This window comes from Schistocerca piceifrons, chromosome 2, assembly GCF_021461385.2.
Source record: "Schistocerca piceifrons isolate TAMUIC-IGC-003096 chromosome 2, iqSchPice1.1, whole genome shotgun sequence".
NCBI classification, from domain to species: Eukaryota; Metazoa; Arthropoda; class Insecta; order Orthoptera; family Acrididae; genus Schistocerca; species Schistocerca piceifrons.
In genome coordinates, this window is record NC_060139.1 from 101,835,235 (window position 1) to 101,849,798 (window position 14,564).

General features: G+C 42.6%; 1 protein-coding gene across 1 annotated transcript in view; it reads right to left on the reverse strand.

Moving 5' to 3' along the window:
- Nucleotides 1-14,564, reverse strand: part of LOC124773078 (protein FAN-like) — a 237,374-nt gene that overhangs the window by 113,237 nt on the left and 109,573 nt on the right. The window contains exons 9-12 of the mRNA XM_047249371.1: nucleotides 6,660-6,814; nucleotides 5,004-5,182; nucleotides 4,761-4,892; nucleotides 2,360-2,536 (exon numbers count right to left, since the gene is read on the reverse strand). Coding sequence (XP_047105327.1) covers nucleotides 2,360-2,536; nucleotides 4,761-4,892; nucleotides 5,004-5,182; nucleotides 6,660-6,814 — 643 coding nt within the window. The remainder of the gene's footprint in view (nucleotides 1-2,359; nucleotides 2,537-4,760; nucleotides 4,893-5,003; nucleotides 5,183-6,659; nucleotides 6,815-14,564) is intronic.

Sequence of the window (14,564 nt, forward strand, 5' to 3'; positions counted from 1 at the left end):
CTGTCTTTCAACAACTTCTTTGCCTCTACACTTCTGCCTCGACTGACATCTCTGCCCAAACTCTTTGTCTTTAAATATGTCTGCTTGTGTCTGTATGTGTGGATGGATATGTGCGTGTGTGCGAGTGTATACCTGTCCTTTTTTCCCCCTAAGGTAAGTCTTTCCGCTCCCGGGATTGGAATGACTCCTTACCCTCTCCCTTAAAACCCACTTCCTTTCGTCTTCCCCTCTCCTTCCCTCTTTCCTGATGAGGCAACAGTTTGTTGCGAAAGCTTGAATTTTGTGTGTATGTTTGTGTTTGTTTGTGTGTCTATCGACCTGCCAGCGCTTTTGTTCGGTAAGTCACCTCATCTTTGTTTTTATATATAAAAATGATTTAAAAATAACAATGATCATTTATTTAAAAAACACACAATTAGTCACCTTTAGATATAAGAGTACCAGTCATGCCACAGATAAACTGTTCTATTGCACCAATGGGAGAGATGCTTCTCTTTGTATTATTAACTGCATGCATGTCTGACCTTCTCAAGACAAGAGACACAAGACCATTAGTAAGATACTGCTTTTTGCATGTTAATGTGTAAATGTTTTTAGACATGGAATTGTATTCTTACCATGTCAAAAGTTTAATTAAAATTAAGTGGATTTTATCTATAAGACATGCGGCTGAACTCTGTGACTCTTCTTTTAAAGGATAATGCTAAATAAAATCTGCCTCAATTGTAATTAGCAGCTGTTTGCGAACCTGTCGTGAGCACCTGTAGAAAGTGGTTGAAGGGCCGTGACTGGCAACGGATTTTATTTGATGTTATCCCTCATCAAAACTGATCAACTCACTGGAAGTGGATGAGCATTTTACTATACAACGTGAGTCATTTGAGCCCACATTCATCAGTTCAAATAATTTCTGTACTTCATCTGGCATAACGCTGTGCAAGGCCTCAGCTGTTTTTCTCTTCTGGAAGAGAGCTGGAAATACCTGTCGTAATCTGGTCACCCACTCGCATCTAGTTAATCAACTTTGAACAAACTTGGCACAGCAAAAGAATGCTGTTCGATGATGAAAACAATTCCACACTAGTACACCACAAAAATGTGAGCAGTCTTGTTTCTTTAATGTTAAGTTAGTATATTCTGTTTGGTGCTAAACGAAGGAATAACAATTCCATATTATGATCCAGTGGAGAATCTTTGTTTACATACTGTATCATATATGTATCTCTGATGGAATAATGACAATACTATGAAAAGGACAGATCGCTGCTCACCATATAGCGGAGATGTTGAGTCACAGACAGGCACAACAAAAAGACTGCTAAACACAAAAGCTCTTGGCCAAAAGGCCTTCCTTCTAAATTGCCTTCTTCTAAATTAGACAACACACACACACACACACACACACACACACACACACACACAGTGTCTCTGGCTGCCAAGGCCACACTGCAAGCAACAGTGCATAATGGGAGAAGCAATCTAGACAGTGGGGTAAGGAGGAGGCTGGGGAGTGGAGAGGGAGGAATAGCGGGATTGGGTTGAGGGTCAGTAAAGTGCTGCTTGTGGGAGCATACAGTGACGAGTTGGGGAGAGGGTAGGACAGCTAGATGCAGTTGAGAGGTTAGATGAAGGGATGGAGGATTTGGGGTGGGGGGGAGCAGGGAGCAGAAAAAGAGAGAAGTAAAAACACTGTGGGTGCATTGTTGGAATAGAAGGCTGTGTAGTGCTGGTCCCACAACAGCACTACACAGCCTTCTATTCCACTAATGCACCCACAGTCTTTTTGCTTCTCTGCTTTTCCACTCCCCACCATTCATCTAACCTCCTGACTGCACCTAGCTGTCCTACCCTCTCCTCACCTTGTCCCTGTATGCTCCTACAAGTACCATTTTAACATCCTTCACTCCTACCCTGTTATCCCTCCCCATCCACTCCCAAGCCGCCTCCTCATCCCCATCACCCAGACTGCTTCTTCTATCATGCGCTGTTGCTCGCAGTCTGGCCTTGGCAGCCAGAGACAATGGTCACCTGTGAGTTGCATTTACACAAATGTGTATGTATACTGTCCAATTCAGAAGACCTTTTGGCTGCAAGCTTACCTGTTTAGCAGTTTTTTTTATAGTGCCTGTGTGTTACTCAACATCTCCACTATACAGTGAGTAGTAATCTATACTTTCCATGATATAGTCATATAAGTATCTCTGATTGTTTAATATGTCTGTTTGTTACATTCTAGCATGAATAAATTTATCACAACTACGTTTTCTTGCTGTATGTGTTGTTTGCATCCACATTCTGCAATCGAGATGATATCTCATCAATAAAATGCAGAAAAATAACGTTTAAATTAGAAAAATACCTCTGTTCCCTTTGATGGTCGGTGGAATACCAGTAATTCGCTGTGGATGTGGCAGGGAAAAAACTTGCTTAGGAATCTGACCAAATTCCATTATTTGTACTTCTAATGCATGTCTCTGATTTATGTCTTTGATGGAATCCAAATCAACAGCGCCTTCATAGCACAGATAGTAAAACACTGCAAATAACATACATATTAACTGTGAAGCTGTTTTGTTTTACATATTTAAACTATTCAGGAAATGACAACAGGTAACTGCGCCTAAAAGTAAGAAAAAGTAGGAAGGAACAAAAGCCAGTGGTTATTTGATATCAGATACCTTTATGTGCCAATGCAACATCCATGTCTCATCTCTCTGTGAGTGGTTGCCTGTTCTCAATCCATGTTATAATTCCATTTATTGTAATACGAGAGCAGTTCGGAAAATAAGTTCCGACCAGTCACGAAATGGAAACCAATGTGACAATCCCATGAAGCTCTGCACAGATGAGTCAAGCACTGTCTCTAATACTCCCGTCAACCCCATCACATCACTCTTTTCAATTTTGAATGCACAGTGAGCATGTAAAGATGCCTAGAAAACAGTGTCTCCCACCAGGTAAGAGGACCTAGTGAGAAATTTCTCCTGAAGCTATGCAGCCTACATAACTGTCATGAATTTCCTTCTTAAAGACAATTCTTAGCCACATTCTGAATAGGCAATGAAGATGCTCCTGCAGCATTTTCAATGGGAAGTGTCTGATCACCCACAATACTACCCATAATTGACTCCCTCTGAGTTTCATCTCTGCTCACATGAACCACTGGCTATAACAACAACATTTTGGCGCAGACAATGGGCACAGAGAATTGGCAGGAAACAAGTGGCAACTGCCTTCTATGACAAGGGTTTTGGAAAGTTGGTATAACGCTATGTAAAGTGTCTAAGTTGGTGCAGTGACTATGTAGATAAGTAGCTGGAAGTTGTAGCTATCTATCGCAAATAAAATATTTTTGATTTTCACAGTGGTTTCCATTTCGCAGCCAATCAGAATTTATTTTCTGAATACCCCTTGTACATACTAAAATCATGTACGTCCATTGGCTTAATTATGATAGGATTTTTTTCTGCAGTTTGAAGCAAAGTGCCATCACTGTAATACACCTAAAATACAACAATCAGAATTTTACAATTATAAATAATTATGAGTAGTATTGTCTTCAAAATAGTACAGTCATCTGATTGTATATCCAAAACCAATGGAAGTACATGTGTTAACTGGTGGTCTTGATCAAACCACTGTAAAAGCATGCAGTCTGCTGAGAAACTGACTTGTCACACAAATATCTACAAACACAGTCTTAGAATACTAATTAAAGCTGAATAAAAACACAAAAATTTGCTGCCTGTCTTGATACCAAATGTAGAGGTCCAGGGCTGATTCCCAGTCGGTCCTAGGATTTTTTTCTGTAACTTACAAATTCTTTCACCCTTGGCAACAATACATTAATGTTAAAAATGTAAAGGTGAACTATGGTTCAGAGTTCACATTAAACTGTAGATCCCCTACAGCTAGCTGGAGAAGTCAGTTCAAAGGTCAGAGGAAGGCAGGAGCTTACCATCTCCTTACAACAGACTCTCCAGAGACAAAAGTGCCTTCTCTCATTCTAAATTTTATACAAGATATCACTATCTAAAAACAGTTCATCAGAAATTTAAAACAGCTGTTTAAAAGCTGTGATAGCTGACAGACCATTGTACTGGTGACATATTTTATTCCTCCGCCAGATTTGTTTCAAAGACATAATTTCTGATAGTACATAGATCTCTATGGTGTGATCCTCTTATTACTCCTTCATAGTTTGCTTGCATTGGTTGTGTGTGTTCCTGTCTTTTAAGATGTCAATTGGCATTCAGAAAAAGTGCAATACTGTTGGATGCACACAACTCATGGAAACAAAAGCAATTTGTTCATTCCTTTATGGATACCATATTTGTATGTAACCATGCTTCACATTGTGATGTATGTTGGTGTATACCAATCACTGAACCCTGCACTTGCTTCATTTATTAATCCATTGTAGGTGGTAATCTTTAGCTGACTTTGGCAGCTGTGCTAATGTTGCATTGTTTCCCTTATCAATAAGTGCAATTACCTGTGAGACTGAGGTATCAGCCACATAAACTCTCAAAATTATCCTTTATCAAACATCAATAAATACTCACCATTCTGCATTTTGTTCAAACGCCCACTGCCCATTAATTGGATAGCACTGTTGCTATTTGCTATTAAGCCACACATGAGTTGTTACAAACATCACATGACTATATGAAGTTGAGTTTACAGTTTGGTGAAGTGGTCATAATGCTATGACCATTAAATGTATAAGTGTACAGACAAAAAGTCTACAAATGACTCACAGTTATTTGCTTTCTCTGCTTCTATGCCAGTCTGCCTGTAGCCAAATATCAAATCAATCCAATGGTGTAAGTTTCTTGACACACATTCTGACTCCAGAGCTTCTCTCATCCTCTTTACAAAGTGTTGTGGACCTAAAGAGCAGATCCTATTAAATGATGTATTACAGCCCACAGCACAGGTGAAAATATCAAGTTTATTATCTCAGTAAATTAATCATTCAGTAGCTTTGACTCTGGATCTACCATTTGCCCATGGTGGAAGATGAACATCACCAACTTTTTGACCATCATGACGATATCCGAAGTTAATTCCAAAACCATTCACAAGAAAATCACCTCCTTGGTCTGTGTCATAAAATGCTGGGATTAATTCCTTGAAATCTGACATATTTGTCATGACATTCTTCCAAACATCAGGTACACTGAAAATAGAAACACATAATATTCATTTCAAGTACTAATAATAATAAACCATCTCACATTTCCACATATAAAACAGTCACCACACTCACTCTCCCCCTCTCATTGCACACTGCATGTGCAAATGCACGCTGTCCCCCCCCCCCCCCCCCTTCCCCCATATACAGGGTTATTACAAATGATTGAAGCGATTTCACAGCTCAACAATAACTTTATTATTTGAGATATTTTCACAATGCTTTGCACACACATACAAAAACTCAAAAGCTTTTTTAGGTATTGACAAATATTCAATATGTGCCCCTTTAGTGATTCGGCAGACATAAAGTCGATAATCAAGTTCCTCCACACTCGGCGCAGCATGTCCCCATCAATGAGTTCAAAAGCATTGTTGATGCGAGCTCGCAGTTCTGGCACGTTTCTTGGTAGAGGAGGTTTAAACACTGAATCTTTCACATCACTACGCGTGAAACTTGCCCGCACGCGTTCAACCGTTTCTTCGCTCACTGCAGGCCGACCCGTTGATTTCCCCTTACAGAGGCATCCAGAAGCTTTAAACTGCGCATACCATCGCCAAATGGAGTTAGCAGTTGGTGGATCTTTGTTGAACTTCGTCCTGAAGTGTCGTTGCACTGTTATGACTGACTGATGTGAGTGCATTTCAAGCACAACATACACTTTCTCGGCTCCTGTCGCCATTTTGTCTCACTGCGCTCTCGAGCGCTCTGGCGGCAGAAACCTGAAGTGCGGCTTCAGCCTAACAAAACTTTATGAGTTTTTCTACGTATCTGTAGTGTGTCATGACCATATGTCAATGAATGGAGCTACAGTGAATTTATGAAATCGCTTCAATCATTTGTAATAGCCGTATATATCTAAAAAGAAAGATGATGAAACTTACCAAACAAAAGCGCTGGCAGGTCGATAGACACACAAACAAACACAAACATACACACAAAATTCTAGCTTTCGCAACCAATGGTTGCCTCGTCAGGAAAGAGGGAAGGAGAAGGAAAGACAAAAGGATATAGGTTTTAAGGGAGAGGGTAAGGAGTCATTCCAATCCCGGGAGCGGAAAGACTTACCTTAGGGGGAAAAAAGGACAGGTATACACTCGCACACACACACATATCCATCCACACATACACAGACACAAGCAGACATTTGTAAAGGCAAAGAGTTTGGGCAGACTTACCAAATGAAAGTGCTGGCAGGTCGATAGAAACACAAACAGACACATACATACACACAAAATTCTAGCTTTCGCAACAAACGGTTGCTTCGTCAGGAAAGAGGGAAGGAGAGGGAAAGATGAAAGGAAGTGGGTTTTAAGGGAGAGGGTAAGGAGTCATTCCAATCCCGGGAGCGGAAAGACTTACCTTAGGGGGAAAAAGGACGGGTATACACTCGCCCACACACACACATATCCATCCACACACATACAGACACAAGCAGACATATATTATATATATAACATACCTGTTGAACATTCTGTCAGGATGATCAAATCGACCATTCTGCAAGCACAACATGTAATGTGGAAATTTTCTCACTAAATAAAACAGGACAAACCCAGGAGCAGAATAATGAGATCCATACAAAAATTTTGGTGGTGACATTTCTTCGTACCGCTCCTAGAAGAAAAAAAAAATTACATCAGATTGCAAACTTAGGAACATATTCAGATGAATGACCCTGGAATAAACAGAAGCCAAGACAGCAACACAATGTCTCAGACAACTGGATACTACACCACCCAGCAAAATGGTAAGAGCAAAACTGGGAGGGAAGGTAATGCAAAGGTAAGACAAAGATGGAAGAATTTTGATAGTTTATACAGAGGAGACAGAATATGAAGGTGAAGGGCACAGTGTGGTGAGTAAAAGAAGAATAAGCCACAGGACAGAAGGAATATATGGCAGGGAGAAAAAGATCAGTGGTGTGAGGGCAAATGGTAGGAAGAATGAGACGAACTGCTCAGGTCTGGAACAAAGAAAAGTGAAGCATAAAATGAAGCAAGGTGAGAGGGAGTGTTGTACAAGAAACAGCTGAAGACAAAAGAGGGGTTAAGAATGAAGAATAGGGGTAAATGACACAAGGATGAAGCATAAAGAACAATGGGAATGTGAAATAGGAGAGAGTTTTCATGAATAATGAAACACAAGAATGAAGACTGATGTGCAAGCAATGGTGATTAAAGTAAGAGTGTAGTGTAGGGAATTTGAAATGGAGGTTAAGTCGTGAGATGTGGAATTGGGGACTTGGCATGATGGCAGGGTACAATGGCATTGGAGACAGAGTAACGACCTGTAAGGCAGAGCAGGAACAGGGAATGGTCAGTGAGGTGTCGAGAACAGTGAGAATGGAGTCAGGTAGGACTGTGGGAATACATACTGGAGTCAAATACTTGTGACAGCTGGAGCAGAGAGTGGGTTGCAACATGTGATAAGCAATGGGACAGCTGAGAGGAATGCAATGTGTGAAAAACAATATGTAGGAAGAAAGGGTACCATGTGTGAAGAATAACAAGAGCAGAGAACAAGAGTGACGTCTGAGGAATGGGAGAACGGTAGAGTTGGTTGAAATGTTTGAACAATAGTAGGAAGGTAGAGTGAGAGGTGAGGTATGAGGAACTGTAGAAAAGAGTATTGGTAAGATATCAGAAATACTGAGAATGGTTGAGTGAGAGGTGAGTTACTAGGAATGATGGTCAGGGAGAGTGAGAGGTGCAGTAGAGAAAAAAAATTAGAAGGGTGAGTGATAACTGATGTTCAACACATAATGGGAAGAGACAGTAATAAATGAGGTACAAGGAAAATCAAAAGGTAGAGTGATAAAAGAGTAGAGGGATCAATGACAAGAGAGAACAAGGCATCTTGTACAAGGAGTAATGTGAAAGGAGAGTGAGAGGTAAGATACAGGGGATACTGAAAAGGGAGTGTGAGTGGTGATGGAGGCACAAGAGAGTACAATGTGATTAACATGACACAGTGAGAATTGGAAAGGGAGGATGAGAGGGTGGAGAAATGAGAGGAAGTGGAATAGGATGGAGATTGGGGTTGGGGGTGTAGTGACATGTGAGAAAGTGAAAAGACATGGTGAAGGGGGTGGAAAAGTATAAGAAAGTGGAAAGGGGGAGAGAGGAGGGCGGAAAAGTGTGATGAATTGGAAAGGAAGAGGCCTGTGGTGCAGGTAAGAGTGAGACAGTAGAAAGGAAGGGTGAGTGGTGCAGGTAAGTGCGAGAAAGTGGCAAGGAAGGGTGAGTGGTGCAGGTAAGTGTGAGAAAGTGGAAAGGGAGGTAGAAGGAAGAGGAGAAGTGTTAGATAAAGCACGAGTGGAGAATGAGGAAAGAGTGACACATTTCCATTCTTTCATAATTACTAATTATTAATTATTATTTCATTTCCTTGCCCTGTAGGCAAGAAAGGATGTCCTGGATTTATTTCTCTGCTAACAGTGTTCCTTGTACAGCTTGAAGCCAGTGCAGAATTGGTTTTCACTGCATAATGAACCTACACTGCTTCAGAATCCTCAATATGGTCTATCATTTTGTACACTCCACAGTAAATTAATTTGGAATGATGGGGACACAATCAAGGAAACACACACAGCAGACAAAATAGATCATTCATTTAGAATTGCTCAGGCACACTGCAGCTTAGCTGCGATGGTTATTTCAATATTGTATAGCTGTGAGTACAACCTGCAGTAAATTTAGAATAATTCTGGTTTCTCACTAAGTGATCTGAGTGATAAATGACTTTAACTTTGGATAACAAATGCAGTTTTGTGTAAATGGATTCACTGACATTGGCATAGAGGCTGGGTATAAATTGGATTTTAGAGGGAATTATGCCTAGACTGATCTCCTAACTGACTACAAAGCACACCTTTCTAATCACAATGAATACCTGCAATTGATTAAAAGACATTATCTATACACCACAAGCTTCATTAGAAATATTTTATTTGCCAAAACCGGTTTTTGATTTTATAACCCCTCATCAGTGGCATTCTGTGGCAATGACACGCTTGTCGGTTAATACAACAGAATATGAAATATGTACTGTAACATAGTATCCAGTTCATCATGTATGTTACTGCTACCCAATTTTAGGCAGTGACAATGCTCATTAATGTTTGACGTAACTGTCACGTAAAGTAAATATGGAACTCTGTATGACAATTATGTCAAACATTATCAAGAATTGCCACTGCCTACAATTTGACAGCAGGAACATACATGACAAACTGGGTGCTCTGTTATAAGACATATTTCAGGTCCTGTTGTATTAAATGACAAGCGTTTCATTGCTATAGAAGTGTATAAATATGCCACTTTTGATGGGTTATAAACCTGAAAACCAGTTTTGACAAATAAAACAATTATGGTGCAGTTCATGGAGTACGGAAGACATGTTTTAACAAATATACGAAAGCTACGGAGCACCAAGCAGTCAAAATTTTTATCCAAAATTGAGCTGAGATTACACAATATCTTTACAACATTAGAGCAAGAATACCTACTTTATCTGTTCCTGACTACCTGCAACTACAGCACTACACAGTGCCTTATGAGCACATGCTTTCCGATCCTTTTAATGTAGTATCCAAGGCAGTTTCTCATAACAAATTAGATTCAGAAACCTTACTTGAGTTCCGATCGCTGTGTTGCGGAAAGGCTTAATGAGAAACAAACTATGTAAAATTCTAGAATGAGATTTTCACTCTGCAGCGGAGTGTGCGCTGATATGAAACTTCCTGGCAGATTAAAACTGTGTGCCCGACCGAGACTCGAACTCGGGACCTTTGCCTTTCGCGGGCAAGTGCTCTACCAACTGAGCTACCGAAGCACGACTCACGCCCGGCAGAAGTAAAGCTGTGAGTACCGGGCGTGAGTCGTGCTTCGGTAGCTCAGTTGGTAGAGCACTTGCCCGCGAAAGGCAAAGGTCCCGAGTTCGAGTCTCGGTCGGGCACACAGTTTTAATCTGCCAGGAAGTTTCATATGTAAAATTCTGCAGGACACTTTACTAGGGTACTATATCACTCATAAAAATGAAAAATACAGCCTTCCCTGAAATAGTGCTTTTAGAGAGAATGTTCACTTAACCATCTTACAGAAGGTTGCCTGTTCAATAGCTAATAAATAATTCTGAGAAGAAGGGTGACACACAGACAGATATTCATTCACGGAACTGGTTGAGGAAACGGCACCCATAAGCATTATTACATGCCCTCTTCCACAATCAAAAGGCCATCAAATATTACTGCATACTTTTGTATGATATGTGCACAGGTAGACCAAAAACTGAATAGCTATTTTATATTCCTCAACTACAATCAGCTTTAACCCATTATATGTTACTGTTTTAACCATATAATCAAAAATTACACAATTTTATTATGGATTCAGGTAGTTAGTATTTAGGAGCATCTTGAATGAAATTTAACTGTGTGATAATTTTCAGGGTCTAAAATAGCACATATCGGAAATTAATATTTGATTATAAGTGAATATTACAACAACTCATGTTGCCTGATGGAAAAGACAGGGCAGGACAGGCAACAACTCTCTGGCATGAATGATGGTTTGGAAACATGCAAGTGGCTTGGGCTGGCTGATAGTAAAAATAAAAAAGATTTAGCCAGCCTCCCTGCAACACACTAAAATCTCAAACCTGAAAGACAAGGATGGAGGAACACAGATAGGGATAAGACAAAGACCAAGGCAAACAAACAGCAAAGAGAGAATGAGGAAGAGTTAAAATTGAGGGAGGATGGAGGCCTGGGAGAGAAGGCCAGACATGTGACAAAAATCCCTGTCACAAATAAAATGTAAAACAACATCAGCCATTAAGACATTGTGTCTGGCTGATGTGGAGCTGGCAAAGGACATCGAGTCCCTGTGAGTGGTTCACATGGATGACTGCATCAGTCTCTGGCAAGCTGATCTTCAGAGTTGGTTTACCAACAGCCTGTTTGGCCAGCCCGTCAGCAAGTTCACTGTCCAGGATCCTGACATGTCCTGGGGTCCAAATGAAGGTCACTGAATGTCCACTGTTGCCGAGAGCATAAAGAGACTACTGGATAGTCATTATCAATCGATGGTGAGGGAAGCTCTGGTCAAAAGCTTGTAGGCTGCTGAAGGAGTCACTACAGATGACAAAGGACTCACCGGCACAGGAGCAGATATGCTCAAGAGTGTGACAGATGGCTACCAACTCTGCAGCAAAAACACTGCAGACATCTGGTGACGAGCATTGTTCAGTATGTCCAATATGTGTGTAAGTGAATCCAACAAGACCATCGACCATTGATCCATCAGTGTAGACTATTTCTGAGCCCTGGAACTTGTCGAGAATAGAGAAAAATTGACAGCAGAGGGCATCAGGTGGAACTGAGCCTTTTGGGCCTTACGATAGGTCCAGACAAACCACAGAGATGTACGTAAGTGGACCTGCAGGAGAGGCAGTAGAGGGAAAGTATTGAGTCAGTAAGAAGCAACCAGACAGGGACTGCAGGGGATTCTCTGTCCTGGGCCGCCATTGTGGGAGATGGATCGCCTTGTTAGGGAAAAGGAGACTATAATTTGGACGGTAAGGTGAACTACGAATGTGGGCGGTATAATATGCAAGCTGTATTTGCCACCAGAGTCACAATGGAGGAATACCAGCTTCCAAGAGGAGGCTGTTCACTGCACTCATTCAGAAAGCTCCCGTCGCAAGCTGAACTCCAAAGTGGTGGATAGGGTCCAGCAACCGCAGTGCGATGCTGAACCATACATCAGGCTCCCATAGTCCAGACAGGACAGCACAATGGCTTTGTACAGCTGCACCAGTGTTGAGCAGTCAGCACCCCAGTCGGAGTGGCTCAGGCATTGAATAATATTAAGATGCCACCAGCACTTTTCCTTTAGCTGGCAAAGATGGGGAAACCAAGTTAAACGGGCTTTGAAGACCATCTGCAAAAAGCAGTAAGTCTCCACTATATAATGTAGTTGGTCATCAACGTAAAGTTCTGGATGGGGGTGGACAGTACGAAGATGACAGAAGTGCACGACGCAAGTTGAGCATCCAAAAACTGAAAGCCGTGAATGATGACCCATGACTGTGCCTTTCATGTGGCTCCCTGCAGCTGACGTTCAGCCCCACCAATAGAAGAGGAGCAGAAGGAAATACAAAAATTGCCAAGCATATAGGAGGGGAGATACTTGAGGAACCCACTTCAAGTGTAAGACCATTAACAGCAATTAAAAAGAGTGGGACACTCAGGACAGAGCCCTGTGGGACCCCATTATCTTGCTTAGGGGTACACTGCGGGAAGCACCAACATGAACTCTGAAAGTGCTGAGTGACAAGAAGTTCTGTATAAAAATCAGGAGCAGGCCCCGGAGACCCCACTTGTACAAAGTAGTGAGGATGTGGTGTCACCATGTGGTATGTAGGCCTTCGTCAAGTCAAAAAAGGCGACAGACAATAAGGTGCTGTCAGTGGGAAACAGCTGATCGAACGGCAGACTCCAGGTGGACCAAGTTGTTGGTGATAGAGGGCCCTTATTGAAAACTGCCCTGAGATGGACCCAGAAGGTCCTGAGACTCAAGGAGCCAACACAATAACCAGTCCACCATACATTCGAGCAGCTTGCGCAGAACGTTGGCGAGGCTGATAGGACAATAGCTATCCACTTCAAGCGGGTTCTTACCAGGCTTTAGCACTGGAATGATGATACTCTCCCACCTCTGCGATGGGAATTCGCCGTCGCTTCAGATGCGGTTGAAGATGACAAGGAGGCGGTGCTGGTAATCCGCTGACAGATGTTTAATCATTTGGGAATGGATGTGGTCTGTGACAGGACAGTCAGCAAGGGCACTGAGAAATTCCCACTCACCAAAGAGAGCATTATATGGCTCAGGGTGGCGTGAAGCAAAAGATAGGTGTTGTCGCTCCACCTGCTGTTTGAGGAGACAAAAGGCGGGGCGGTAATTCTCAGACACAGAGGTGTAAGCATAGTGCTTGGCAAGACGCTCTTTGATTACATCTGGATCAGCAGATACAGCTCCATGTGAGGAAATTCGAGGTACACCTGCAAGTGTCTGATAGCTGTAAAACGTGTTGAAGCATGATCTAAAGCTGGGGAAGAGAGGTTCATGCTCCAATGGTAGAGATGCATTGTTCCCAACACTCCTGCTTCCCTCATTTGAAGAGTAGGCGGACCTGGGGATAGAACCGTTTGAAGGCAGAGGTTCTCCAGGGACGGGTGGTGCTTATGACACTGGAGAGCCCACCTATGGTCTCTAATAGCTGCAGCGATTTCCAGCGACCACTAAGGCACTGACTTCCACCAGGGGAGTAGTAGTAGTAGTAGAGGGGTTTTGGGGGCGCATGACAGCAAGGTCTTCAGCGCCCGTGCAGTATCACAGTGAGACGGGTGTCAAAAAAAAAAAAAAAAAAAAAAAAAAAAAAAACACCCTCAGAACATTGACATAAAATGGAACATAAAACACGGGGAACAATCATTGAAAAAATGTGCTCACCCACACCGAAGCGTGGGATGAAGCAGGGCGTCAGCAGTAAAACATGGACAACACAGGAAGAAAATGGTAGAGGGAGCTAAAACAATGTAGCACATGGAAGTGGCTGGCTGACCGCAAGGAAAAAAGGGGAGGAGTCAGTCACTCTGCAACACACTAAAACCTCCAGCCTAAAAGCTTAGGCCAGAGTCCAGATACATCACAGAACTTAAAAACCCTAGACACACACGTCTCATCGTCAGCTAAAACACAAGGCAGAGCCCCATCAACTTGTGCTTCTGCCCTTGCATCACGGTATAAAATGCAGTCTGTTAAAATGTGCCGGACAGAGATGTGCACACCACAAGCGTCACAAAAGGGAGGATCCTCCCGCCGTAATAAATAGCTATGCGTCACAGGACAGTGCCCAATCCGCAGACGTGTGAGGGCCACCTCTTCCCGCCTGAGCAACCGGCAGGAGAAACGCCACGGCCGAGTGGTTGACTTTACCGACCGCAGTTTATTGGCCGACACCGCCAGCCATTCGTCCTCCCACAACTCCATGCACTTCCTGTGGAGTGCAGCGATGACTGACTGCAAGGGGATAGGACACTGGACCACATCATGCTCTCTGCAGGCCTCCTTGGCAGCCCGGTCAGCCTGTACATTGCCCCATATGCCGACATGACCAGGCACCCAGCAGAAGGATACCTCTTTACCCCGCTGTTGGAGCAAGTACAGTTGGTCATGTATCAACTGGACCATCTCCTCAGTCGGGTATAGGCTCTGCAGCGATTGTAAGGCACTAAGAGAATCGGAGCAGAGAAGAAATCGATCGCCCCGAACACGATGCATCTGCTCCAGTGCCTTCAGGA